At 42.2% G+C, this 27,859-nt stretch overlaps 1 protein-coding gene across 3 annotated transcripts in view; it reads right to left on the bottom strand.

Annotated features, from left to right (window-relative positions):
- Positions 1–551: 551 nt before the first annotated feature.
- The window catches only part of LOC124041155 (equilibrative nucleoside transporter 1-like), a 69,568-nt gene continuing 42,260 nt past the window's right edge, over positions 552–27,859 (bottom strand). The window contains exons 1-13 of one of the 3 annotated variants that reach the window (XM_046358394.1): positions 25,398–25,543; positions 10,234–10,314; positions 10,023–10,104; positions 8,388–8,557; positions 6,986–7,125; positions 6,352–6,486; positions 6,114–6,211; positions 5,564–5,648; positions 5,260–5,345; positions 5,042–5,150; positions 4,719–4,804; positions 2,022–2,221; positions 552–1,756 (exon numbers count right to left, since the gene is read on the bottom strand). In XM_046358394.1, coding sequence (XP_046214350.1) covers positions 1,645–1,756; positions 2,022–2,221; positions 4,719–4,804; positions 5,042–5,150; positions 5,260–5,345; positions 5,564–5,648; positions 6,114–6,211; positions 6,352–6,486; positions 6,986–7,125; positions 8,388–8,557; positions 10,023–10,104; positions 10,234–10,262 — 1,332 coding nt within the window. In that variant the 5' untranslated portion in view covers positions 10,263–10,314; positions 25,398–25,543 and the 3' untranslated portion in view covers positions 552–1,644. Of the gene's footprint in view, positions 1,757–2,021; positions 2,222–4,718; positions 4,805–5,041; positions 5,151–5,259; positions 5,346–5,563; positions 5,649–6,113; positions 6,212–6,351; positions 6,487–6,985; positions 7,126–8,387; positions 8,558–10,022; positions 10,105–10,233; positions 10,315–14,385; positions 14,509–25,397; positions 25,544–27,859 lie in introns of those variants that run through there. The other 2 variants (XM_046358396.1, XM_046358395.1) reach the window with 2 other exon arrangements.

The following is a 27,859-nucleotide window of genomic DNA, read 5'->3' on the forward strand; positions in this document are numbered from 1 at the left end:
ACATTTTTTTTTATATATAATTTGAGATCTAGCCAATATGAATTCTTGCTAAGTCTGAAGCACATTGCCCTTTAATTTAGCAAAGCTCTTATCCAGAGTGACTTAAATGAGCAATTGGGGTTAATTGCACAGAACAGATTTCACTTAGTCTCAGGGACTCAAACTAGCAACCTTGGTTACGGCCGAATGATCTAAACAGCTAGGCTACCTAGTGCCCAGTATGTAACCCTATAAATACATATGTTCATTGAAATGTTAAAGTCAATTGTGGAAAGAGGCTTCTACATTATGTAAAAGCACCATTTTCCTATTGAGATGAATTACATTACATTTTTCAAGGTCTCTTTAGAAACGTCAAGTTTGTGATGAGGTGTAAGAAATCGGCCATTTATTCTTTGCTATGATCATTGAACTCCTGAAAAAGCTATCCTTTTCTTTCGGTGCCCCCAAATGTTTGGCTATACCGGTAAAGTTACCAGGTTGTTGGCTACCTAGCTAATGAGGTAACAACCATGACTGAACAAGGTGTAAAACAAATGGTACACGGCCCACAGAGTTTTAGAACGGTTTATGAATGTAAAATGCAGCCCCCCAGTCCTTTACAGGAAGATTTAAAAAATGTTCCACCAGTAATATGGGCCAAAGATATTTCGAACTGTTTTGGGCTAGAAACAAGCCATTTTCGCTGTAGTAATGGTGCAAGCATGACGCTAACGATTATGCGCTTGGGAAACAACAGTAGAGCAAAGCCTTATTCATTTTATATACACACACACACACACACGATGTTTGTTGCACTGGTGCGCCCAAATTAAAAAGGTTGCACAGCAAATATTTTGTCGTACTTTAAAGCCCTCGGCACGTGCATTTTTTAAATTTATTCATAAAAACAACCTGATTGAGACGAACCAGGCAAACGTAACTTGTGCCAATCCGGTTTTAAAATAGAGCACTCAGAACTAGATCTGATACAAAATGTTTTGAGAATAAAAAAACAAAATGGCAAACTGGCAGAACAAATGAGGTGAGTTTTACAAACTCTCCTACCCTCGCCGTTCACTAGCACAACATGTAATTAATAGCTACATATGTCACTGTGGTAAAGATATTCAAATACTATAAAATACTTTTACATGGCAAGGCTATACCACAATGAGCATTTACACACTGACGTAGGCTGGTAAAACTCCATTGAGATTTAGAATGCCTATACAATTCAATGATAACACACACCAAGACATAAGAATCCAGGTAGTTTCACAATCCATATAAATATACACGGCTCATAGCGGCATTTTGATCAATAAACTGAAATAATCCCTTGAGTGGAGAGAACTCCTGTCTTCCACCATGGTCCTTGGAGGATGAGAGAGACATTATAGATGTTGGCAACTAGAACAAGATATGAGAGCAGTAACATAGGCAGCTGAACTAGATGAACTTTGCATTCTTTCATAATGAAAGAGTATCATCAGTCAGTGGCAGGAGGGGACTCTCGGAGGCTGGCTGCTTCTGAGTGTACTAGCGTTGCTCCCGTGTGAGAAGAAAAAATCAATTAACAGAAAAGTTCACCACCTCCTCCAACCCCCATCACTTCCTCCACGGCAGGTTGGTTAGAAGAAAGTGTTCAGGGGTGTTTTGGGTCTAGATAATGATTCTGAAGACGAAGGACAGGGCTGCTCCCAGAGCCAAACCCAGAGACAGGAAGAACGCCATGATGGCGCCGGCTGTCTCCGCTTCATGTTGTGCCACTTTCCTGTATGGAAACACAGGAGGGACAAAACAACATGACTAGGAGGAGAAAAGAGGACTGTACACACCTTGATGAAACAGTGCAATGTCTTTGTCGTGAGTAGCGTGTGGTATACAGTGTTTCTCAACACGTTTTGCAGGAACCGGCAAGCTATGGTTCCCTTCTATGGAGTACCGCTTGAGTACGGACTGTAATTACTGTCAGCTTTCAATTTGAGGAACCAGAGGGTTGAGAACTATGCCGTATTTGCCACTGGCGATGGCCTTACTTTGGTCCGAAGCACATGCAGAGGCTGGCCAGGTATCCGTTGCTGAAGGAGAAGAAGATCATGAAGAGGATGTACCAGGCGTCGTGGGCGAACGGCACGGGCAGGTAGTTCCTGGGCTGAACGTTACACAGCATGAAGAGAGGCACGAAGACCACACGGAGACCCACCATGACGGGCAGGATGATGCTGTCCTTACCGGGCTGAAGGGACAAAAGAGGACATCTCAGTACACGTCAACATTATAATACAGATCCACTCCACCATTATATTGTGCATCATATTAACACACACACACATTCCAATAAAGAGCTTAGACAAGGAGCCAGTGAACTCACAAAATTCTGCAATGACTTTCAAATGAAACCATGAGTAACATAATTCAGAGATAACAAGAGAAATCAACTGATCTTCTCTAGCTAATAAACTGTTTATTGCTCTCAAAATCACACTTCTCTAATAAAAAAAATCTAAGTCCACAACAACGCTTAAACCACATCAGGAGACATATTTTGAGGTCTGGAAGAAATGTAAGACATTTTAATTTTTGGGTGTAGTTACCCTTTAACTCAACCCTGCCCCAGCAAGAGACTGTTTGGTTAGCAATGTTTCTGTAGCGCTCATGTGATTGCAGAGTTTGCAAAACAAAGCCACTTGATAATCATGATACTCTGCCAGGCAGAGGCTACTGTGTAGTTAACATTTAATTGAGAAGTTTTTTGGGAAAGCCTTTCCATCTCTACCAGAATAAAAGGTTATCATTAGCACCATCACTAACGGCTCGACAGAGTGTAGACATAAGCGCGCACCGCGTACACACAGACGGGTTTTCCTGTGCCGGTTCAGAAAGTTGCAGGAAAATACGAATCACTGATGCATTTTGTTAATGTTCAATTTAAATAAATAAAAATGTTTTGTTCATTTTATTGTTGGGATTCTGTGATTCCGTCCACGTTTTCCGCTGACTTTATGAGGGTAGCCAACTTGTAGTGAATTAAAGCAATTTCCTTTAATAGAAATGGGTCACAATGCAAATGTACACTTAATCAGAATTTAAGGAATGAACCTCTATCCAACTGAATGTACTGTAAGGTAACAGTGCACTGTGTACTCAGCCCATCATTATATTATACAGTAATCATAGGATTGAGGTGGAAGGGGGGGAGCTGAGGTAGAATTAAATAGAAACCCACATAATGAAATAAAACACCTACGGGTAAGTTCCAAAATAAAGGAAACACTTGAGTAAATGAGGGATACAAAGTATGCTGAACAAAAATATAAAAACACATAAATTTCAAAGATTTTACTGAGCTACAGTTCCTATGAAGAAATTCATTATGCCCTAATCTATGGATTTCACATGACTGGGAATACAGATATGAATCTGTTGATCACAGACCCCCCCCCAAAAAAATATATATATAAAACGGGCCTCAAGGTTCTCATCAGGGTATTTCTGTGCATTCAAATGGCCATCGATAAAATGCAATTGTGTTTGTTGTCCGTAGCATGACTGTCCATAAAATAACGTGAAACATTTTGGGGATCTTTTATTTCCGCTCATGAAACATGGGACCAACACTTTACATGTTGCGTTTATATTTTTGTTCAATGTATATTGAAAGCAAGTGCTTCCACACAGGTATGGTTCCTGAGTTAATTAAGTAATTAACATGATGTATAAAAATGCCCAGTTCCCCATTATTTTGGCTACCATAGGGGTCTCAAAGAAGCATAGGGCATTTAAAGTGTGTGTGTGTCACTCACCAGATCTCAATCCAATTGGACACTTATGGGAAAATCTCGAGTGGCGCCTGAGACAGCGTTTTCCACCACCATCAAAAAACACAAAATTATTGAATTTCTTGTGGAAGAAAGGTGTCGCATCTCTCCAATAGAGTTCCGGACTCTTGTAGAACCTATGAAAAGGCGCATTGAAGCTGTTCTGACTCGTGGTGGCCCAATACCTTATTAAGACACTATGTCAGTGTTTCCTTTAGTTTGACAGTTACCTGTATATCTCTACAGCAACTCTCAGCCAGTGAATCGCACACTGTTACAGCCCCAGTCGCACAGCTGTTACAGCCCCAGTCATGTGATCTATTTACAACAGGAAACTAGTCCAAATCAATAGGGGGTCTTCAGTGTCACCACGAGCCACTCCTCACCTACCCCTCCAAATACACTTCTTTCAGCAGTCACACAACCTCTTCATCCTAAAAACACAAGGGATTTTTCCAATACAAACCACTGGCCTACACATCAAAGTGTTCCAGATTTTCCAGAGAATTCTGAACGATTGATGTCTCGGTAATATGTTTTCAACTGTGGAGAGGGTTACAACCCCATGACATTATGACATCATCAGGCAGTAATCCAGATCAGATTTGGGCTAAATATTTAGATTTAACACATTTGAGATGGTATTTTTAAACAAAAGCCAGAAATGAATTTGTTGTGTCATCATGTATGATACTGTTGTCATGGGAGTCGTCAGTCTAATCCTCTCCTCTTCAGAGTGATGAGACGCCAAGACATTCTTGGTGAAACGGCAAAGAAGTCGGCCAAGGGGAACAATTGGTCAGGCCAGGGGGAACCATTTCAGGGGAGCACAGATGTTAGGTGGGAATCTACACCAACAAACCTTTGTCTGTTTGAGCCAGTGTTAGTGGAAAGTGCTCAGGGCTTCAGACTCACCCACATACACAAGGCCGTCAGACTTCTGCCTGCCCAGTCCATCACATTGAAGAGCAGGAAACACGACACAGGGATGAAGTATTTATCTGTGGAGACAAAGGAACAGCCACAGCCGCATGGCGAGTAAGACTACAGTCCTCACAGACTCTTAAATCCTACTGGAACCCATTACAGCAAAATCATCAGAAAGGCAGATGTTCGGCATTGTCCTTGCCAGTTTTGAGACGATTAATGCTATGAGCCTGTATGCTGGTCTCTGGCTTTTCACAAGCCATTAATACAGCAAAACACAGTCAATAAAGACTTTCCCTTAAGACACTCACCCCAGGCTCCCCCATCGGCCACGGTGGACCTGACATCAACTGTGACTGCAGGGAATGTTCCGATGGTGATGGTGAACACGAAGCACACAGAAAGGGCCATTACCCAGATCTACAGGAGACCACAACATCAGGACATCGGTAGGGGGTTTTAGGCCCCGCCGCCAATTCCCTCACTTGGGAGGACTACTTTGTTTATATCATCTGTGCCGGTCCCTTACCCGTTTAAAGATGGCAAACACAGATATGTTGGACCTGGTTTCCTCCTCTGTCAGACTGACCTCCGGCCTGTTCTGTGCTGGGCTGTCTGTCACACAACATCCCTTTTGCTGTTAGCTTTACACAGGTAGATATGCAAGAGAAATGCACAACTTGGAAGAAAATCACTGAGAATTAGGTCAAAGAGCATAGATAAACAAGCAAAATATGTATTGTAGTATAAACCCAGTGATTCCTGGGCATATTTAGAGTACACTACTACACAGCAAATGAGAACCATTTCTCAACGTTACATTCCATCTGCACCTTTTTCCAAAAGATCCATCTTGTTCTCTTCATTTCTGCCGGCTGGCCTGGATCCATTACTTTCCAGGTAGTACTGGAAAAAGTCCTGCGATGTTGGGTGAGACATTAACAAAAATCAGCACATTTGTTTTACTTACCCTTACTTTAGGGTAGCTAAGTTGACTAAGAACCATTTGCTTCTACAGCCATGACCTGGGGATGAGTTACAGGGGGGAGGAGAGGGGATGAATGAAGCCAAGTGGAAGGTGGGGATCAGGTGTCCATGATGGTATGAGGGCCAGATTGGGAATTTAGCCAGGACATGGGGGTTAACACCCCAACATACTATTATCAGGTTACTGCATCTATCTATATAGCTGCATGTAAGGACACATTATGGATACAGGCCAGGGAGGCTATACAATGCTACACACTACTAAAGGCTTCCCTCAGATAACATTGTTGAACCAATGACAACTTGTCTGACAGAGTGAACTAGCATTTTGAGGTCAGAGCATTCCATTAGGCAGAACACACTAGTATGGGTCAATAGTGTGTTAGTTGAAGTCACCATTCTGGGCAGAGCGAAGTAGGACAAGATGGCCAGGAAGACGACCACGCACGCTGTGATGAAGTAGCCGAAGGCACTGTCCTGTAAGGCCGAGCCACCTAAACACACACAAAAAGAATACAGGGTCATGACCTGGAAGTGCTTACTATTCTCATCCTGGGATATGAGTTATGGACCTGGTGGGAGTGGGAGTGTTGAGAGCAGTGGTGTGTGTGTTTTGAGTGTGTGTCAGACGTACTGGCCAGGGCACAGATCATAGAGAAGGCAGCGAAGGTCCCGGCGAGGCCCTGTCCACTCATGATAGGTGCAGTGTAGGAGGCTGGCAGCATCCCAGCCAGACCAAACAAACTGCCCTGCAGCACTGCCCCAAACGCTGGGGAGAGAAAAAATGTAATTAAGTCAAAGTAGAGAGAGAATGAGTGATTGCAGATGTTGGATATAGGAGGGAGTAATACATTTAAAAGCAAAGGAGAGGGCAAGAGGTTTATATCAGCAACACAAGAAAAATAAAGCAAAACCAATGAGAACATCACAGGTTTTTTTTAACATAATAAACATTATTTAATTCACCAGTCTTCCTAGTAAAGACAGACAGGAAGTCTTTACAGGGAGAGTGTGGATGTCAACATCAAAGCGTTCCAACTGGGTCACCTTCTCCTCCACTCTAGTGGAACCTGGACCGTCAGAGAAGCTGGTCCTCATCAGGCATCAGGGGGCCAGGATCAAAGCAACAGGAGAGCATATCCCTGCTGTTTAACATCCCACTTTAAACAAGCCAACTCCGTAGCAGATGGTGTGAAGGTGAGTGAGTTGAACTGTGTGAGCTTGGTATGTTAGATAAGAGTCTAGTAGTTTGGGTGGGGTCCACTTACAATTGATGCAGATAATTTTGATCATGGTTAGACAGAAGAAGGGGAGAGGGCTCATGTCCACTTTGACCAGCACCGCCGTCAACAGGAACACCAACAGGATCACAGACAAGGAGCCGGCGATACGGACATTCTGATGGATCCTGGGGGACAGGTGAGGGGAAAAGGGGAGAAAAACAGAAGGAGATATTCATAGGACTGTTTAGACAGGAGTGGGGGTCATTGATGGACAAGCCCTTGCTGGATCTCTCTATATCCAACTATAATTAAAGTCCACATACCAATGTCCTATGGAAACAACTGATGGGGTTCACGGAGTGAGTATTAGGTAGGCAGAGATAACTTCGGTTTACATGAAAGGTACCGTTCAGGGTAGCTTAGGGGAAACTGAGGAACATGTATGGAGCGAGGTTAGGGGGGCATGTGAGCAGGCAATGTTTGAGGATAAGAGTGAGGTATCAATTCAAGGTGCTTTTAAGAGGAATGAGGTGTGGTTTGGAGTTTTGAGACCTGGGTCTCCTCGAGGTCACAGTAAAGGGATTGACATTCAAGTCTGAAAAGTGCTTCACCATCAGACAAGGCAGGAATATTTTTTGTCTTCCCAAAGATTATCATCACCTTCCCCAAAATGCTAATTGGTTATGCTAATGAGCTATTTACATGCAGAAGTACCTGCCTTTCACCTACACATAGGGGAGGAACCAGGAAGATCACTACTGGAATTCTTTGTATTTTGTTTGTATCAGTAAAATACATTCTCAGAGCAGGCTCAACTTGCCTGCCTGCCATAAATTGTCCATCTTCCACTTAAACCATCTTGGTGAACAATCTGGCTTTAAATGGCCATGTACTCTTATAATCTCCACCCGGCACAGCCAGAAGAGGACTGGCCATCCCTCAGAGCCTGTTTCCTCTCTAGGTTTCTTCCTAGGTTCCTGTCTTTATAGGAAGTTTTCCCTAGCCACTGTGCTTCTACATCTGTATTGCTTGCTGTTTGGGGGTTTAGGCTGGGTTTCTGATAGCACTTTGTGACATCTGCTGATGTAAAAAGGTCTTTATAAATAAACGTGATTGAACAATTGGGAGTAAAGGTGCAACCTCAGAGCAGGCTCAACTTGTGCAACTGGCGGCAGGGTAGCCTTGTGGTTAGAGCGTTGGACTAGTAACCGAAAGGCTGCAAGTTCGAATCCCTGAGCTGACAAGGTACAAATCTGTCGTTCTGCCCCTGAACAAGGCAGTTATCCCACTAGGCCGTCATTGAAAATAAGAATTTGTTCTTAGATGACATGCCTAGTTAAATAAAAAAGGTAAAATAAAAAACTGCTCAGTTTAATTGCCCCAGGGAATAGGGCAACCTTAATACCAATCCCTGCAGTGGAAACATTACCATTAGTTCTAACTATACCTCTGGTGGATGAAGGAGTTAAGGCAGGTGAAGATGAGCAGGGGCACCATGGCACACAGGGTCATCACATTGTTGAACTTGGACTCCAGGACATTCCTCGTGTCTGCCTCCACTACCGTCAGATTCACTGAGCCTTCGATGGCCGGGTCCTTCAGTCGGCTGGTGAAGTACTAAAGGGAAGCAGCAGGGTGGAGGAGCGAAAGACTTGGGGTTCATGACCAAAGCTTACGAGAGTCAATGATTTCTTGGGATGTGCATCTTTCCCTTTCAAGACAATTCCATATGTATCTAGATATGAAACTTGAAACTATATGGGCTCCGATGCAATACAGGAACGATACGATTTAGTGTGAAACAATCCAGTGAAATACTATGGAGAGAGTGTCTCAGAAGGTAAAAAGAAAGTAATATGAGCAAAAATAACCACACTGCTCGCGTCACGTGCGCTGCAAAAATAAATGTATGGCCTCCCGGGTGGTTACGGGCGCTGTACTGCAGTGGCAGCTGTGCCACCAGAGACTCTGGGTTCGCGCCCAGGCTCTGTCGTAACCGGCCGCGACCGGGAGGTCCGTGGGGCGTCGCACGATTGGCCTAGCGTCGTCCGGGTTAGGGAGGGCATGGCCGGTGGGAAATCCTTGTCTCGTCGCGCACCAGTGACTCCTGTGGCGGGCCGGGCGCAGTGTGCGCTAACCAAGGTTGCCAGGTGCAGTGTTTCCTCCGACACATTGGTGCGGCTGGCTTCCGGGTTGGATGGCGCTGTGTTAAGAAGCAGTGCGACTTGGTTGGGTTGTGTATCGGAGGACGCATGACTTTCAACCTTCGTCTCTCCCTAGCCCGTACGGGAGTTGTAGCGATGAGACAAGATGGTAGCTACTAAACAATTGCATACCACGAAAAAGGGGTAAAAATTCCCCCCAATTTTTTTTTTTAAATAAATAAATGTATGAATCTGTGTTATTCAATTATTGCGCTCACGTGCGTCTGCATTGCCAAGAGCTAAAATAGAAATCATTTCTATTTCTGACGCAGATCGCGCTGCAAGTCCTGCCTCTTCCATCTCCTCACTGGTTTATAGAAGCAGGTACCCACGTAACATCTCCTCATTGGTTATACCCACGTGGGTGATTGAAAGACGAATTGTGTTGCCGGTTGTTGTGGTAATACTATGAAAGTTTAGATGCCAATCACCATATAAGTTCAAAGATGAAAAAGCCTGGAAGGAGGAGGGATGACTAGAAATGATTCGGTTGACCGTTTTATGTGTGGATTAATTGTCGGACTAGAGGACCTTGTGCATTTCAGGTAAAATAACAACCTAATGTTTATATCCCAGGACAAATTAGCTAGCAACAGCAAGTTTTTCCTAAATAGGAAAAATTAGCTAGCAAGTGCAAGCTAACTAGCGAAATTGCCATAAATGTTTAATTCTTTTCGACCTGTCCCCAAATTAGTGTCATTGGTTCAGAGTTTGTTTTGATATTTTAACCTGCGTGTCATGATCGCGTTTGGTGTAGGGGGACAAAATAAATGTATGCACGATGTCGAATGCGCGCAGCAGCCGGTTTGGGTTCCATGTAAGTCTGATTTCTCATGGTTATTATAATCAAGCAGTTGTGAAGAATGCAGAACATTTACCATGGTTGCAGTCATGAAGAAGTTCCATGGCAGGAGGGTTCCCAAGCCAAGGATGAAGAAAATTATCCACACCGCATTATACCTGACAAATACACAGTCACACACCAGAAATGTTAATATGTAGCCTTTACCAATTGTATCCATCAAATATATCCATATAGCATTAAATGATTGCAGGCAGAAGCAGAAAATGCAAAGTCACTGCACTCACTTGTCCTGTGGAGCATTGATGGCCGTCATTGTCCTGAAGTATTACAGGAACCAGCTCTGAAGTCAAAATGTGTCACGGGTACTGAAAACAGACATTTTCATGAATTAATCAGCCTAGTCTTCACAAAGTAACAATATACAAGAGAAAGTTCAGGAGAATGAATTCGACGTGCAGTTTTTTGCCAATTATCCCAAAAATATTAACAAAACGCCACATTGTGATATTATCCAACATTGTACAGTGGGGCAAAAAAAGTACTTAGTCAGCCACCAATTGTGCAAGTTCTCCCACTTAAAAAGATGAGAGAGGCCTGTCATTTTCATGGTAGGTACACTTCAACTATGACAGACAAAATGAGAAAAAAAATCCAGAAAATCACATTGTAGGATTTTTTATGAATTTATTTGCAAATTATGGTGGAAAATAAGTATTTGGTCACCTACAAACAAGCAAGATTTCTGGCTCTCACAGACCTGTAACTTCTTCTTTAACTTCTGTCCTCCACTCGTTACCTGTATTAATGGCACCTGTTCGAACTCGTTATCAGTATAAAAGGCACCTGTCCACAACCTCAGTCACACTCCAAACTCTACTATGGCCAAGACTAAAGAGCTGTCAAAGGACACCAGAAACAAAATTGTAGACCTGCACCAGGCTGGGAATAGGTAAACAGCTTGGTTTGACGAAATCAACTGTGGGAGCAATTATTAGGAAATGGAAGACATACAAGACCACTGATAATCTCCCTCAATCTGGGGCTCCACGCAAGATCTCACCCCGTGGGGTCAAAATGATCACAAGAACGTTGAGCAAAAATCCCAGAACCACACAGGGGGACCTAGTGAATGACCTGCAGAGAGTTGTGACCAAAGTAACAAAGCCTACCATCAGTAACACACTACGCCGACAGAGACTCAAATCCTGCAGTGCCAGACATGTCCCCCTGCTTAAGCCAGTACATGTCCAGGCCCGTCTGAATTTTGCTAGAGAGCATTTGGATGATCCAGAAGAAGATTGGGAGAATGTCATATTGTCGTATGGTCAAATGAAACCAAAATATTACTTTTTGGTAAAAACTCGTTGTGTTTGGAGGACAAAGAATGCTGAGTTGCATCCAAAGAACACCATACCTACTGTGAAGCATGGGGGTGGAAACATCATGCTTTGGGGCTGTTTGTCTGCAAAGGGACCAGGATGACTGATCCGTGTAAAAGAAAGAATGAATGGGGTCATGTACCGTGAGACTGAGTGAAAACCTCCTTCCATCAGCAAGGGCATTGAAGATTAAACGTGGCTGGGTCTTTCAGCATGACAATGAACCCAAACATACCGCCCGGGCAACAAAGAAGTGGCTTCGTAAGAAGCATTTCAAGGTCCTGGAGTGGCCTAGCCAGTCTCCAGATCTCAACCCCATAGAAAATATTTGGAGGGAGTAGAAAGTCTGTGTTGCCCAGCAACAGTCCCAAAATATCACTGCTCTAGAAGAGATCTGCATGGAGGAATGGGCCAAAATACCAGCAACAGTGTGTGAAAACCTTGTGAAGACTTACAGAAAACATTTCACCTCTGTCATTGCCAACAAAGGGTATATAACAAAGTATTGAGATAAACTTTTGTTATTGACCAAATACTTATTTTCCACCATAATTTGCAAATAAATTCATTAAAAATCCTACAATGTGATTTTTTTTTAAATTTTGTCTGTCATAGTTGAAGTGTATGATGAAAATTACAGGCCTCTCATCTTTTTAAGTGGGAGAACTTGCACAATTGGTGGCTGCTAAATACTTTTTTGCCCCACTGTACATCACATCTCCAACTGTAATTCAGTCCACAAGTTCACCATCCTGCCAGTAACAAAACAATTTCCTGTCTAGCTAGTTTACCTGTCTAAGGTAGGGTTGTAGAATAATAGTGAAAACATCACAACTATGAAATAACACATATGGAATTATCTAGTAACCAAAAAAGTGTTAAAATCAAAATATATTTTAAATTTGAGATTCTTCAAAGTAGAAACCCTTTATCTTGATGAGAGCTTTGCACACTCTTGGCATCCCCTCAGCTAGCTTCATGAGGTAGTCACCTGGAATACATTTCAATTAACAGGTGTGCCTTGTTAAGTTCATATGTGGAATTTCTTTCCTTCTTAATGCGTTTGAGCCAATCAGTTGTGTTGTGACAAGGAAGGGGTAGTATACAGAAGATGGTCTTTTACCAAAAAGGGCTAAGTCCATATTATGGCAAGAACAGCTCAAATAATCAAAGAGAAATGACAGTCCATCATTACTTTAAGACATGAATGTCAGTCAATCCAGAAAATGTCAAGATCTTTCAATGTTTCTTCAAGTGCAGTCACAAAACCCATCAAGCGCTATGATAAAACTGGCTCTCGTGAGGAAAGGGAGAGAGAGTCACCTATGCTGCAGAGGATAAGTTCATTAGTTACCAACTTCATAAATTGCAGCCCAAATGAATGCTTCATAGTTTAAGTAACAGTTGTGGCTGCTTTGTGTGATGTATTGTTGGCTCTATCTTCTTGCCCTTTGTGCTGTTGTCTGTGACCAATAATGTTTGTACCATGTTTTGTGCTGCTACCATGTTATGTTGCTACCATGCTGTGCGGTTGTGTATTGCTACCTTGCTATGTTGTCGTCTTGCTATGTTGTCGTCTTGCTATGTTGTCGTCTTGCTATGTTGTCGTCTTGCTATGTTGTCGTCTTGCTATGTTGTCGTCTTGCTATGTTGTCGTCTTGCTATGTTGTCGTCTTAGGTCTCTATGTAGTGTTGTCTCTTGTCGTGATGTGTGTGTGATAAAACGCACATTTGTTCTTAACTCACTTGCCTAGTTAAATAATGGTTAAATAAAAATAAATAAAAATACATCAACATCAACTGCTCAGAGGAGACTGTGGGAATCAGGCCTTCATGGTCAAATTGCTGCATAGAAACCACTACTAAAGGACAGCAACAAGAAGAAGAGACTTGCTTAGGCCAAAAAAAACAAGCAATGGACATTAGACCGGTGGAAATGTGCGATTTTTGGTTCCAACCTCTGTGTCTTTATGAGACGCAGAGTAGGTGAACGGATGATCTCAGCATTCTGCAGTGATATGGAATCCAATCTGGTTTGCGCTTAGTGGGACTATCATTTATTTTTCAACAGGACAATGACCCAACACTCCTCCAGGCTCTGTAAGGGCTATTTGACCAAGGAGAGTGATGAGTACTGCATCAGATGACCTGGTCTTCACAATCACCTGACCTCAACCCAATTGAGATGGTTTGGGATGAGTTGGACCGCAGAGTGAAGGAAAAGCAGCCAACAAGTGTTCAGCATATGTGGGAACTCCATCAAGACCATTGGAAAAGCATTCCAGGTGAAGCTGGTTGAGAGAAAGTCAAGAGTGTGCAAAGATGTCAAGGCAAAGGGTGGCTACTTTGAAGAATCTCAAATATATTTTGTTTAACATTTATTTGGTTACTACTTGATTCCATGTGTTATTTCATAGTTTTGATGTCTTCACTATTATTCTACAGTGTAGAAAATAGTACAAATAAAGTAAAACCCTTGAATGAGTAGCTGTGTCCAAACTTTTGACTGGTACTGTATATCTCTCAATATTTTACATTCAGCAGGTTTTGAAAGGACCGAAGAGTTTGGGCCGCTTCTTGTTTACATTTTTCTGCCGTGGGAAAAATATTGCAATACTGGTAACGTCACAGCCCTAATTAGGCTACTTTCTTATTCTGACCAAATATACAGATGAGCATGTAACCAACATTACATTTCAGACAAACAACAATTCCTACCTACTACATTTGTAACAAACCAAGTTCTTGTTTACCAGGAAACTATTGTTTGTTAAATTGAAAAAAAAGGCAGCATGTGTCAGCAACAATAGGAGTTATAACTGCTGATATTCCTACCATTAAACCAAAAGTCTAGCCTATCCAGTTTCAGCGTTCCATAGTGACAAATAAAGCCACAAGACAACCTTCAAAATCTTATGAAGCACGATAATGTGTCATCTCAACAAATCAAAACATTCTAGCCAAATATCCACACAAGTCAAAATGTATCATCCAAGCCAGACACAGAGTCTGCTATATTAGCACTATTTTCTTCTGATTTAGTTTTATTACACTTACTTAGAGTAGCGCAGGAGTAGCCTAAATCCAAGAGTTGATTTACTGAAAGGATAGATTGGCAGCTGAACATCGTTTCATTTTATACATGGGAGGAAGCCTTGGTTAAGAGGTGGTCTAAAAAGAACATACAGAAGTCTGGCATTAGTCCTTCCTATCACAATATGCTCACTGGCCCCACACAGCCCATAGCAACTACTCTACCACTGATGGAAGACATCTACACACAGACAGATACTTCTGTGACGCCTTTCTGAAACACAGCAGGCTTTCTGAGACCCTCTAAAACAAATAGCCAGAGTTCACTGTACACACAGATGTCTGTGCAGAACTCCAAGCATCCCAAACAGGTTTATCTCACAATGTGTCTCATAAGCATAGGCATGATGTGTTCTGGATGCCATAAAGGAATAGACTAAGCCTTTTTAGATGGAAATGTGCATGTCCAATTTAGATAGTGGAGTCGTCATCATGGCCATGGGTAAGGAGTATTGAATGCAGCTCATTGTTCCACGCTGAATCGATACAGTTACATATCGCAATATAATTTTTGGACGATATATCAATCCTTGACTCCAAGTATGGATTTGTAATATACACTGCTCAAAAAAATAAAGGGAACACTAAAATAAGTGATCTGAATGAATGAAATATTCTTATTAAATACTTTTTCCTTTACATAGTTGAATGTGCTGACAACAAAAATCACACAAAAATGATCAATGGAAATCAAATGTATCAACCCATGGAGGTCTGGATTTGGAGTCACACTCAAAATTAAAGTGGAAAACCACACTACAGGCTGATCCAATTTTGATGTAATGTACTTAAAACAAATAAAAATGAGGCTCAGTAGTGTGTGTGGCCTCCACGGGCCTGTATGACCTACCTACAACGCCTGGGCATGCTCCTGATGAGGTGGCGGATGGTCTCCTGAGGGATCTCCTCCCAGACCTGGACTAAAGCATCCGCCAACTCCTGGACAGTCTGTGGTGCAACGTGGCGTTGGTGGATGGCGCGAGACATGATGTCCCAGAAGTGCTCAATTGGATTCAGGTCTGGGGAACGGGCGGGCCAGTCCATAGCATCAATGCCTTGTCTTGAATTAGGAGGAACACAGGTCCAACCGCACCAGCATATGGTCTCACAAGGGGTCTGAGGATCTCATCTCGGTACCTAATGGCAGTCAGGCTACCTCTGGCGAGCACATGGAGGGCTGTGCGGCCCCCCAAAGAAATGCCACCCCACACCATGACTGACCTACCGCCAAACCCGTCATGCTGGAGGATGTTGCAGGCAGCACAACGTTCTCCACGGCGTCTCCAGACTCTGTCACGTCGGTCACATGTGCTCAGTGTGAACCTGCTTTCATCTGTGAAGAGCACAGGGCGCCAGTGGCGAATTTGCCAATCTTGGTGTTCTCTGGCAAATGCCAAACGTCCTGCACGGTGTTGGGCTGTAAGCACAACCCCCACCTGTGGACGTCGGGCCCTCATGGAGTCTGTTTCTGACCGTTTGAGCAGACATGCACATTTGTGGCCTGCTGGAGGTCATTTTGCAGGGCTCTGGCAGTGCTCCTCCTGCTCCTCCTTGCACAAAGGCGGAGGCAGCGGTCCTGCTGCTGGGTTGTTGCCCTCCTACGGCCTCCTCCACATCTCCTGATGTACTGGCCTGTCTCCTGGTAGCGCCTCCATGCTCTGGACACTACGCTGAGACACAGCAAACCTTGCCACAGCTCGCATTGATGTCCCATCCTGGATGAGCTGCACTACCTGAGCCACTTGTGTGGGTTGTAGACTCAGTCTCATGCTACCACTAGAGTGAAAGCGTCGCCAGCATTCAAAAGTGACCACAACATCAGCCTGGAAGCATAGAAACTGAGAAGTGGTCTGTGGTCACCACCTGTAGAACCACTCCTTTATTGGGGGCGTCTTGCTAATTGCCTATAATTTCCACATGTTGTCTATTCCATTTGCACAACAGCATGTGAAATTTATTGTCAATCAGTGTTGCTTCCTAAGTGGACAGTTTGATTTCACAGAAGTTTGATTGACTTGGAGTTACATTGTGTTGTTTAAGTGTTCCCTTTATTTTTTGAGCAGTGTACACACACACACACAAAAGTTTGGGGTCACTTAGAAATGACCTTGTTTTTGAAAGAAAAGCAACTTTTTTTGTCCATTAAAATAACATCCAATTGATCAGAAATACAGTGTATATATACAGAAATACAGTGTAGATATTGTTAATGTTGTAAATGACTATTGTAGCTGGAAACCGCAGATTTTGTAATGGAATATCTACATAGGCCCATTATCAGCAACCATCACTAGCCTTTTAAAATTAAAATATGTTTTATTAGCCAACAACCTGCCATTGGAACACAGGAGTGATGGTTGCTGATAATGGGCCTCTGTACGGCTATGTAGATATTCCATTAAGAAAAAGTTAAAAAGCCGTTTCCAGCTACAGTAGTCATTTACAACAATGGCTATGCTGTATTTCTGATCAATTTGATGTTATTTTAAAATGGACAAAAAAAAGTGTATTTTCTTTCAAAAACAAGGACATTTCTAAGTGACCCCAAACCTTTGAACGGTAGTGCATATATATATATATAAATATACTGTACCTGCGTTAGTTGGCTGCATGCTGCACCACTGCTTATAACTAAATATATGTTAACTATAAGAAATCTAAGAAGTGTCAAATAAATTATATCCAGCTCAGGGCTCCAGCTTTGCATTTGGATTGATAACTTGCTAGATGTCCAGTGGCTAGATGTCCAGCTTCTTGGTTACAGCAGACATTCTAGCCTGAATACTAGTCTCTTTGACTAACGGAATGTTACTGTAGCCATTGTCAAAAAGAGACTGGCCTTTCTGCCATCTTCAATGAATATTCTATCATTAATGAGCTCTAGGAAAACAGAGGAGTTGATCCTGATTCAATAAGTCTCACAGCTATCCTTCCAATCACAACTATTATCCTAATATTGGAACTCAATTTTTTTCTCTCTCGACAGAACAGTGGTATCCGGTTACTAAACAACCATTTTTTGTTTGTCCAACGGAAACCAGCATAGAAAGAAGAATGAATAGAAAGGGTGTCTCCATAGAGTCCCACAGTATGTGTCATAATACCTATAAAACCTAGAGGTCAAACAGGGAAATGGTTACAATCCTTTTTCCACTATTCATTTTTCCCATGAAGGATTTTGGAAACACTTAAAATAAGGGCTGTGTTTCGTGTAGGTTTACCCTGGCGTGACGTTTTGATATCCATGTAAATCTCTTTGGGGCAAGGTGACTTTTATCAATATATTCGCCTATACCGCCCAACCCTACAAACTGGATTTGACGAGCTAATTATTTCTCAATAGTGTGTTTCATTGGAAAACTTGATCAGCGGAACAAGTTAGAAGGACTGACTGAATAATCTGACACGCAAGGAACAAGTTAGTAGCGGAAGGACTGACTGAATAATCTGACACGCAAGGAACAAGTTAGTAGCGGAAGGACTGACTGAATAATCTGACACGCAAGGAACAAGTTAGTAGCGGAAGGACTGACTGAATAATCTGACACGCAAGGAACAAGTTAGTAGCGGAAGACATGGCGACTTTGATTGGGTTAGGTTTATCTGAAGCTCTGATTAGGAGCCCAGCAGCACATTAAAAGCTGTCATTATTAAGTTCCCCCATAGTATTTATAGCTGTAGCTACTATGCCATAACATTTTTAAAAGGCAATGGTAACTAAAAATAGAGGATAAACATACAGTTCTGCAATTGTTGCATTGGACTCTTACATAAATATTGTCCCCAGAAATGAACCGCCTTTGAGGACAGGTCGGTCCCTAGTGAAAGGTCTACATGTGGATAGGATTTCAATCTCTTTGCCCCTATGACAGGCTAATCGTTGAAATCCAGCACAAACTAATAACAACTAACTAACAACGTTATCACAGCCAATGGAATTATTGAGACTGTGTGTCACATGGTTGAAGAAGGAATCCAATTGGAGGTACCAAGCTCCGGTTCATTCTGCCTCACTCCGTTGAACGTGTCATCAAACAGTGCCAGCTGGCTGGCGTGTCCCTCTGGGCCGAAGTCTGTCCCCCTGTCTGACCAGCTCAGAGCCACAACACAAAATCCCACATTGTCCTGAGCCAATGACACTTCACCAGTGCCACTTAAAATAAAACTGACTCTAAGTACCACTATTGCAGTGGAAGTTGGCTGCAACATAACTCTTACATCAAGTTGTAAAACTCTCATAAGCCAATCACAACGAAGCCTACTTCCAGCCCTAAGGAAAATACTGACTAACAAAATGTTGAGATCACAAGTTGTTTTGCCCTTTGAAGTCACCCAATAAATCTAAAGCCGTCACTCTAGCCTCATTCCCAAGAGACCAAACAGTAGTAAGAAAGTACTTTGAAATAGTGTGGAGGTCACCCTTTGCGTTAGCATAGAATGGGGCCTATATGATCTTGATCATATAGGAATAGCTCTGTGACGGGTAGACCTTTATTCCCAGACAGTGTATGGCTCACATGACAAGGGGAAAAGAACCGCTTGCTTCACCATTTCCCAGTTTATATAGCACTAGTCCTTATCACTGTTCGACTGTTTAAGGGAGAAATCAATAGTACTCGCAAGAGAAGTTGTCCCATTCAGAATTAGCTAAACGTTCCAGAATACTACTAGGAGAGCAAAGTAGCAGCAGATAAATAACTTGTCAGAAAGAATAGTAAGCAGTCCCCCCATGTACTGGATAAAAACAGACTTACAGCTTGTTATCGGGTAGTCTAAATAGATGTATCAACAGTATCACAATGGTTTTTTTTTACATGTTGTAATTCAGCCCTCTGGTTTAATGTGGGCAGTTTGCAAGCAGTTAGCAGGAGCTAAATGTGTTGGAAATATCAGAGCTCCCCTTGCCTTCACCCCATTGCCCAACCTCGAGCACAGGAGAGTGCTGACCAACACACACGTACTTCAATCCTTTACGATCATGTTTAACGACCAAGGGCTCCCTCTCAGATTCATCATCCAAAAGCTATTTCCTCCACCATTTCCAGGGATCTGGTACTTGAATCAGACACGGGTGGATTATCATGTCAAAAACCATACTGTGGGCTCCACAAATAGCCTGTGGGCTGGGGTTGGTTTATAACAGCCACTGCAGGCCTGTAATAGGAGGATGGTACGTATGATACTGTGGTGCGTCTGTGGGTTGCTCAGGCAGCCAACACACATCCAGTCTACACAGCAGCGTCACACAACCCACCATAGCGCCCATTTATGAAGACAGTTGGCTAGGACTCCTAGGATTTTGGTGTGAACAAAAAAAATCCTATTAATGCGGAGTTCTCTGTAAGCTCCCCATTGCCAGTTTCTCTCCTACTTCAGATGGGGTACTTGGAAATTAAAGCCTGGGCCAAATACATATTCAGTCCATCAGTTCCACATGGCTAAAATAGCATTAGCTCAGCACAGCAGGCCTAGGTAACACAGTTGGTTGTGTTAGAGGCTTTGACAGACAAAGGCATGGAGATGAACCCAAGTCTTTGGCCATTAGCTGAGAGAACAAATTAAATCATAGGAATCTTATGAGAAAGAGTTAGAAACATAAAAGTTGTTGTGTACAATGCATTCGGAAAGTATTCAGACCCCTTAACTTTTTCAAAATTGTGTTACGTTACAGCCTTATTCTAAAAATCGATGAAATAAATATCCTCAATCTACACACAATAATCCATAATAACAAAGAGAAAATAGGTTTTTAGAACGGTTTGCAAAAAATAAAAAACATCAATACCTTATTTACATAAGTATTCAGACTCTTTGCTATGAGACTAAATTTAGTTCAGGTCATCCTGTTTCCATTGATCATCCTAGAGATGTTTCTACAACTTGATTGAAGTCCACCTGTGGTAAATTAAATTGATCAGACAGTGCATGTCAGAGCAAAAACCAAGCCATGAGGTTGAAGTAATTGTCTGTAGAGGTCTGAGACAGGATTGTATCGAGGCACAGGTCTGGGTAAGGGTACCAAAACATTTCTGCAGCATTGAAGGGCCCCAAGAACACAGTAGCCTCAATCATTCTTAAAATGATGGAGCACCAAGACTCTTCCTAGAGCTGGCTGGGCCTTAGACTGGGGTGAAGTTTCACCTTCCGACAGGACAACGACCCTAGGTACACAGCCAAGACAAGAGTGGCTACAGGAATGGCTACAGGACAAGTCTCTGAAGGTCCTTGAGTGGCCCAGCCAGAACTTGGACATGAACTCGATCGAACATCTCTGGAGAGAGCTAAAAAATAGCTGTGCAGCCACGCTCCCCATCCAACCCGAGATCTTGTGAGGATCTGTAGAGAATAATGGGAGAAACTCTCCAAATACAGGCGTGCCAAGCTTGTAGCGTCATACTCAAGAAGACTCAGGGCTGTAATCGCTGCCAAAAGGTGCTTCAACAGAGCACTGAGTAAAGGGTCTGAATACTTATGTAAATGTAATGTCAGTTTCTTTTTCGTATATATAATACATTTGCTAACATTTCTAAAAACCTGTTTTTGCTTTGTCATTATGGGGTAGTGTGTAGATTGATGAGGGGGGAAAACTATTTAATCAATTTCAGAATAAGGCTGTAAAATAACATCAGCCAGCCTCAGCCCGGTCAATTCCTGCCACTCTGCACAGCAGAGCTCCACACACTGGAGCTAGCCTCAAGCTAGGCCCATCTCCCAGCTAGCCGGAGAAGTTCATTCAGCCAATTCTTGGGCTAAAATACATATTTTGCCAATTGGCCTGGATCCTTTTACTGCCGACATGGAGCCCCACCGATCCATCACGACTGGTATGCCAACTAAAATCGTCCACGGTGGTTTCAACAGGCTCTTCCATTGCAAAGACCCACGGGCCGTAGCTGTCTGGATCGCCGGGTCTTCAGCTCGCCTAGCTACTCACTGGAACCTATTCACTCGCCTACGCATGCATTTCCCTAATGTCAATATGCCTTGTCCATTGCTGTTTTGGTTAGTGATTATTGTCTTATTTCACTGTAGAGCCTCCAGCCCTGCTCAATATGCCTTAGCTAGCCCTTTTGTTCCATCTTCCACACATGCAGTGACCTCACCAGCTTCTAGATGGTTCGATGGAGTCTCCAGAGACAAAACCACTCCCATCGTCACTCAATGCCTAAGTTTACCTCCACTGTATTCACATCCTACCATACCCTTGTATGTACATTATGCCCTGAATCTATTGTTCCGCGCCTAGAAATCTGCTCCTACTCTGTTCCGAACGCACTAGACGACCAGACGACCAGCCTTTAGCCGTACACTTATCCTACTCCTCCTCTGTTCCTCTGGTGATGTAGAGCTTAACCCATGCCCTGCAACCCCTAGCTCCACTCCTATTCCCCAGGCGCTCTCATTTGTTGACTTCTGTAACCGTAAATGCCTTGGTTTCATGCATGTTAACATTAGAAGTCTCCTTCCTAAGTTTGTTTTATTCACTGCTTTAGCACACTCCGCCAACCCGGATGTCCTAGCCATGTCTGAATCCTGGCTTAGGAAGCCCACCAAAAATCCTGAAATTTCCATCCTTAACTATAACATTTTCCAACAAGAAAGAACTGCCAAAGGGGCGGAGTTGCAATCTACTGCAGAGATAGTATTATAGAACTCTACAGGCCATCCAGGTATGTGTCCAAAATATTCGAGCTTCTACTCTTAAAAATCCACCTTTCCAGAAACAAGTCTCTCACCGTTGCCGCTTGTTATAAACACCCCTCAGCCCTCAGCTGTGCCCTGGACACCATATGTGAATTGATTGCCCACCCCCATCTATCTTCAGAAGTTCGTACTGTTAGGTGACAACTGGGACATGCTTAACATCCCGGCCGTTCTACAATCTAAGCTAGATGCTCTCAATCTCACACAAATGATCAATGAAAATGTGTGGGCAGAGACACAGTGATTCAGTGTGTAAGGATAATAATTCAGCCATAGCTGTTCTGCAATGTTTATTGCTTGCCAACATGTTACTCCCTCTTCTATGTTTAATATAACACATACAGTTGAAGTCGGACGTTTACATACACCTTAGCCAAATACATTTACAAACTCAGTTTCACAATTCCTGACATTTAATCCTAGTAAAAACTACCTGTCTTAGGACAGTTGGGATCACCACTTTATTTTATGAATGTGAAATGTCAGAATAATAGCAGAGAGAAGGATTTATTTCAGCTTTTATTTATTTCATCACATTCCCAGTGGGTCAGAAGTTTACATACACTCAATCAGTATTTGGTAGCATTGCCTTTAAATTGTTTCATCTGGGTCAGATGTTTTGGGTAGCCTTCCACAAGCTTCCCACAATAAGTTGGGTGAATTTTGGCCCATTCCTGACAAAGCTGGAGTAACTGAGTCAGGTTTCTAGGCCTCCATGCTCGCACACGCTTTTTCAGTTCTGCCCACACATTTTCTATAGGATTGAAGTCAGGGCTATGTGATGGCCACTCCAATAGCTTGACTTTGTTGTCCTTAAGCCATTTTGCCACAACTTTGGAAGTATGCTTGGGGTCATTGCCCACTTGGAAGACCCATTTGTGACCAAGATTTAACTTCCTGACTGATGTCTTGAGATGTTGCTTCAATATATCCACATAATTTTCCTACCTCAAGATGCCATCTAGTTGGTGAAGTGCAAAGCACCCCCACAACATGATGCTGCCACCCCCGTGCTTCACTGTTGGGATGGTGTTCTTCAGCTTGCAAGCATCCCCCTTTTTCCTCCAAGCATAACGATGGTCATAACGATGTCCCCATGTGCAGTTTCTGGCTTATTTATGGAGGTTTTGGAGCAGTGGTTTCTTCCTTGCTGAGCAGCCTTTCAGGTTATATCGATATAGTACTTGTTTTACTGTGGATATAGATACCTTTGTACCCTTTCCCTCCAGCATCTTCACAAGGTCCTTTGCTGTTGTTCTGGGATTGATTTGCACTTTTCGCACCAAAGTACGTTCATCTCTAGGAGACAGAACACATCTTCTTCCTGAGCCTAATGACGGCCCCATGCTGTTTATGCTTGTGTACTATTTTTTGTACAGATGAACGTGGTACCTTCTGGCGTTTGGAAATTGCTCCCAAGGATGAACCAGACTTGTGGAAGTCTACACTTTCTTTTTTTCCCTGAGGTCTTGGCTGATTTATTTTTATTTTTCCCATGATGTCAAGTGAAGAGGCACTGAGTTTGAAGGTAGGCCTTAAGATTCCTCCACAGGTACACCTCCAATTGACTCAAATGATGTCAATTAGCCTATCAGAAGCTTCTAAAGCCATTAGATAATTTTCTGGAATTTTCCAAGCTGTTTAAAGGCACAGTCAACTTACTGTATGTAAACGTCTGACCCACTGGAATTGTGATACAGTGAATTAAGTGAAATAATCTGTCTGTAAACAATTGTTGGAAAACTTACAGTATGTCATGCACAAAGTAGATCCTAACTGACTTGCCAAAACTATAGTTTGTTAACCAGAAATGTGTGGAGTGGTTGAAAAAAAGAGTTTTAATGACTCCAACCTAAGTGTATGTAAACTTCCGACTTCAACTGTACATTCATTATTAATTTGGTTGCCTATCCTGACCTATAGTTTGTTCTATAGAAAGTATTTGATTCTGATGTGTGCCACAAAGTATTTGACTCAAGCCACAAAATTAAGAAAATTAGAAAGGGGGGGGGTTTCTGGCAGGGGTGAGATTTTCACCACCCGTAATACCGTTTTTTGCCCAACCCTACTTTGTATATTACCTACACTACCAACATATTAGTTTACTATACACTTCAAGGGTAGGTGACAGTTGCCTATGAACAGTGAGAGGCACCAACCAGCAGATGAGCAGTGAGTGCACTGTGTCGCCAAATCAAAGCAGATGTCATCCTATTTGACCAAAGGAAAGAACTGAAAACAAAAGTTGCTGCCAAAAAGAGACTAGCTGGTCCCCAAAGGCATTGTTCTCAATGACCCTCCCCTTTTGCCACCAATTATTTCACGCCACTAAAAAAAGACCAATTTAACAATAATACTCAAACTTTCTGAATATGGACATTAGCAACTAGTAACAGTAAATGTTTAAATACAATGTAACTGCGTGGCATGCCCCCCATTTCACACAGGAGTGAACACGGTTGCTGTCTGTGTTCTAGCTAGTAGTAACCACTAATGTATGGTAGTAACTAGCTCAGTTAGCTGCAGTTCATCAGCTGTTAATGTTAAGACAAAGAAGCCATTCTCGTGCCCCACAAGGAAGATGACCAAAAATAGCACTGACATATGTGAACGACAGCACGCACCAAGACGAGCGAGGTAACGCTGGGCTAACCATTCTTCTTTTATGAATTGGATATAGTAGGCTATAGTATAGCCAAGTCTTCTAAGAAACATTGAACGTAACATGTGTCATGCGAGTACACAACTATATCAAAGACGTGACCAGTTTCGGCATAGTTAACTGACAGGGCGAGCTAGCCAACTCATACGAGCGAACGTGCTTACTCAGAAAGAAGAAAAAACATTAATGCAACGTCCGATCACAAGAATTGGACAGCTACCTAACGTTAACAAACAGATGGGTGTTTGTTTGTCCCCTTGTCTTGTTTTTGCAGCACTACTTTGCGCGCTTCAAAGTTGGCGCTAAATGTATTCACAAATCAGGACAACAGTTTCTAGAACAAACCATCGGTGTTTTTCAGCACCAAGGCGGGGAACATGTAAAAAAAAAAATATTTAAAAATGACAGTGTAGCTATGAGAATTACTTTTAGCTAACAATTGCGAAATCTCAAAGAAATTAGCTAACGTCACTCATTCGTAAACAAAATGCGCATGCGAGCGATACAAGTTACTGCAATAATTTACTCATTTGTAAAATATTCTACAATTGATATGAATGTAAAAGTAGTTTTCAACAAAAAGTTTAATAAAATGTTCAGGCAACAGTACCTTAGCGTGAGAAGAGTAGTCTATCCTCAACGCTGTCCAGATTAGATTCCGAATTTACGAAATAGTGAGGAGTCGCATGGATATCCCCCAGCTCATGAAGTGACAGGGGTGTAGTCATTACATCTTGTAACGGAAACCGTTGACCGTTTCTGTTGCACAACGTTTTGAAACATACTTGGCGTAATGAATAAACCCCAGCAGGGCCACGTTCAGTTACCATACGTTGTTGAACTTTGCAGATATAAATACCACGAATAGAGCCGACATGATTCCTTGTTCTACGTGTCTCTATGTTTACATTTCACGTTTATATCGGACTCTCCCCTTGACCAATATGACAGAAATATTTAGCTAATTAATTACTTTTCAAATAACATTCACTGAATACAACATATATTCTACAACAGGTATGTGAATCATTTAATCAATTGATAGTGTCAGAATTTGATCACTTCCCCTTCTATAGTCTCCTCGACTATAGAAGATTATAGCTCAGCCTCTGAATGTCAAATAAACTAAAAAATAATATCCCCATATGCATCAGAGTCACATCTTTCCCGGGTATTTTACAGCTTGTTTGTAGCATTAAGTACTGTTATTTTTCTTATAAATCTTAAACTAACAAGGGGTTGTCCTGTGCTTTAGGATATGTAAATAGTGCATAGTGGGTGGAGGAATTGACCGACACATCTATGGATAGAGCAGCCTATAGCCTAATTTCTTACATAGGAAGAAGTAGGCTCCAATGCAAAGCCCTCTTGTTGTTAGTAAAGTCTCATTTAGATGAAGACATTGAAATGGATTATGCCTACTCAAATATGCCTACCTGCAGCACAATGAGCTGCTCCAAGTTTCAGCACCACAATGTAAATTACTTGAATCTGGCTTATTGTCAAGTCAATAATTGATAAATACATAATGGGCAAGAAACATATTGTTTTTAATAAAAATCTATTATAGTTGTAGCAAGCTATCAAAGTTGACCTCCGGTCCTCCTCATATTCGCGCTCTCCTTCTCAAAATGGTAACCAGACAGGAATAGGTGAAGCGAGAGGTTTTACGCTCGCCAAAATCTGGCCAAAATAAGACCCATGTGTTTCTATGGGCATATTTTGGACCTAAGCTTTTGCCTGCCTTTCCACCTTTAGGGCAACAACTCCTATTGTTAGGACGAAGACATGAGCATTTCGTCATTATATACAGATCTCAGTGGTCATTGTGTTGAAAGAAAAACAGGCCAGGCTTATCATTTCTCAGTTTATCCTTTCCCTCAATTGTTAAATTAAGTCCCTCAATATAAAATGCATACCCTCAGATCTCTCCTGCCGATTCGAACACACCCTTATCATGGATTGATCAGAGTTCATTGAGTTCTACTTCAATCTTGGTTCAAAATATAAAGATTTTCTTCATTATTTGAATATATGATTGAGATAACCTCATTAATTTACAGATTTGACTTCATTTTCAGAACCATGGCTGATATGGCTGACTTGATAAATGATGGTTCAAATGATAAGCTACTCCTGACTCCTTGTGAATTCGTGTAGCCTCTCTCTAGGCCAATTTATTTTTTTAATGGTTTGAGGCAATGCATTTTTTTTTAAAGGTATTCGTTTTTGTATTAAGGGAACAAAGAAAAACAAATGGAGGTTACGGATGAAAAATCTGACTACATCAAAATTACTACCAACTGTAGTTACAGTCAATAAAAAGTGCAAGTAAACATTTGAGGCCAGTTTAACATACTCAAAAGGCAGCATGATTGAAGGTTCAAAACGTACTTTACAATCGTATACCCCTTAGACCCTACTGTGAAAGTATTCACCACCATCGCTCCTCAATTACCACTCACGCACAGCAAGTCACAAGGCTGACTTGTGATTTACAATTCAAACCATACAGTAGATCAAATCAAGTTAGGGAGAGATAACGCCAGAGCACATCCAATAGGACTTAGGCTCTTACGAGGGAGGTATAGTCTGAAGACATACACCTGACTGGTATTATGGGAACATTCAGCTTGCCCTGCTTGGGCATGGGTCAGCAGCAGTCATCACTCCCAACCAAAAGAGCATGTACATTCCACTCTGAAAAGTGGCACTTGTTGTCAAAACACAATCTTGAGTTGATTTGAGAAATGTTCTCTATCCACTGCCGACAACCAAATTGAAAGACTTGGTGAAAGAAACATAATTACATATGTTTGGGGGAGATTTACCATAAGAACAAATACTCTCTGAAAGTGTGTGGGAACTTTTACAATTCCATGTCTGTTTTGTCATCTCAAAACTCAACAATCTACTTTGTTAATAGTAACAAAGTGTCCTGGGTGAGGTTGGATATTGAAGGTGATAAAACTGAATTTACAACGTGGAGCTGAATTTCAGAATCAAGCTAATAGCATTTCCATAGCACATCCGGTATTACAATCAAGAGAAATGTGCTGAAGACAAACAAGG

The sequence above is a fragment of the Oncorhynchus gorbuscha genome, linkage group LG08 (genome assembly GCF_021184085.1).
Source record: "Oncorhynchus gorbuscha isolate QuinsamMale2020 ecotype Even-year linkage group LG08, OgorEven_v1.0, whole genome shotgun sequence".
In the NCBI taxonomy this organism is placed as follows: domain Eukaryota; kingdom Metazoa; phylum Chordata; class Actinopteri; order Salmoniformes; family Salmonidae; genus Oncorhynchus; species Oncorhynchus gorbuscha.